Consider the following 1712-nt stretch of genomic DNA (forward strand, 5'->3'; position numbering starts at 1 on the left):
TACTCGTAGGGGTGGCCATGAGCCCCGGGGGCGCTATGAGCCCTGGGGGCACCATGATGGCTAGGCCACGCGATCACAAGAGGTTAAGAGCCACGCATCTCAGAGACAGGACGATAAGGTGGCCATGCAGTGAGAGATAGACGATTTGAAGAGAAAACTGCGCCATGCACGACGAAGACAGTCCGAACCTAGCCTTGACCTACCCTCTGACGACGAAGGTGATGACGACTACAGGCAAAGGTCGAGAACACCCTCGAGCGAAACTTTCTCCCACGAGGACGAGCGCTACTAGAGGCGTAGGCGTGGCAGCCCTACCCCTAGGGGCTTGGGGAGTGATGCCATGAGCAGGGCACTGGATTGGCTCTCAAAGTCACCCTTTACCCGTCGTATAGAAAAGGTGGTGCTCCCTTGGTGGTTCCAGCAGCCAACCTTCACCATCTACAACGGCAGAACAGACCCCGTAGAGCATGTGAGCCAATTCAACCAAAGGATGGCTGTGCACTTTAGGAACGAGGCACTGATGTGCAAAGTCTTCCCATCCAGCTTGGGACTTGTGGCAATGAGGTGGTTCAACAGCTTGAAGGCGAATTCCATAGGCTCGTACCGACAACTGGCCCAGGCCTTTGGTTCTCGCTTTGTTACAAATAGCAAACCTCCTCGGCCCATGAGCGCGTTGCTATCCCTATCCATGAGCGACGGAGAGACTCTCAAAGCCTACTCAGACAAGTATTGGGAGATTTACAATGAGCTAGATGGCAAGTTCGACAATGTTGCCATCAATACATTCAAGAACAGATTGCCAATAGGGCATGGCCTGAGGAAGTCTCTAACTAGTAAGCCCGCCACTAGCGTGCGGCAGCTCATGGACCGGATTGATAAGTACAAGCGGGTAGAGGAAGATCTGCTGCAGGGCAGGGGGAAGGAGAAGGTTATCCCTCGGGAGAGGAGGGATTCCAGGTCGGACCGGTACAACAACGCCTACCCGAGGAAGGATTCCGTGGGACAATTTGGAGTGACCAATGCCCAGATCGTCAGCGCCGTGTTCCGAGAACCAGTACATAAGGTGTTAGAAAGGATTAGGAACGAACCATACTTCAGGTGGCCGAATAAGATGGCGGGGGATCCTGAGAAGCGCGATCAGAGCCGTTACTGCCAATACCACCAGGACCACGGGCACGCCACGGAGGACTGTAGGAACCTCTGGAACTACTTGGACCGGCTAGTCCAGGAGGGAAAGCTAAAGCACCTCCTGCACCATTCAAGCGGACATCAGGGTCAAACTTACCAGGAGCCACGAAGAGACACCGCAATGGGGCAGCTCGCTGGCACGATTAATGTGATCCTGGCTGCACCGGGGAGAACAGGCACGTGCCCCTCGCAAGTGCTGTCTGTGATCCAGGTGACTGCCGAGGAATCCCAATCAGGGCCGAAAAGGGCCAGGGGAGGCTCTCACCCGACCCTAAGCTTTTCCGAGGAAGACAAGGACGGGACCACCTAGCCCCACGATGATGCTTTGGTGATCACCCTCAGAATCGGTGAGTACGATGTGAAAAGAGTGATAGTCGATGGTGGCAGTGGAGCCGAGATTATGTACCCCGACCTATATAAGGGGTTGGGATTGAAGCTCGAGGATTTGACACCTTATAGCTCCCCTTTAATGAGCTTCGATGGGAAGCTCATCACTCTAAGGGGCATGATTAGGTTGCCCATCC

The 1712-nt window shown here is 54.6% G+C and overlaps 1 protein-coding gene across 1 annotated transcript; it reads left to right on the forward strand.

The window, feature by feature from the left end:
* Window positions 1-340: 340 nt before the first annotated feature.
* On the forward strand, window positions 341-1498 carry LOC112017930 (uncharacterized). The gene has a single exon (XM_024050387.1). The coding sequence runs from the start codon at window positions 341-343 to the stop codon at window positions 1496-1498; it is 1158 nt and encodes a 385-aa protein (XP_023906155.1).
* Window positions 1499-1712: the final 214 nt, after the last annotated feature.

Source organism: Quercus suber, unplaced genomic scaffold (genome assembly GCF_002906115.3).
Source record: "Quercus suber isolate HL8 unplaced genomic scaffold, Cork oak 2.0 scaffold_261, whole genome shotgun sequence".
In the NCBI taxonomy this organism is placed as follows: Eukaryota; Viridiplantae; Streptophyta; class Magnoliopsida; order Fagales; family Fagaceae; genus Quercus; species Quercus suber.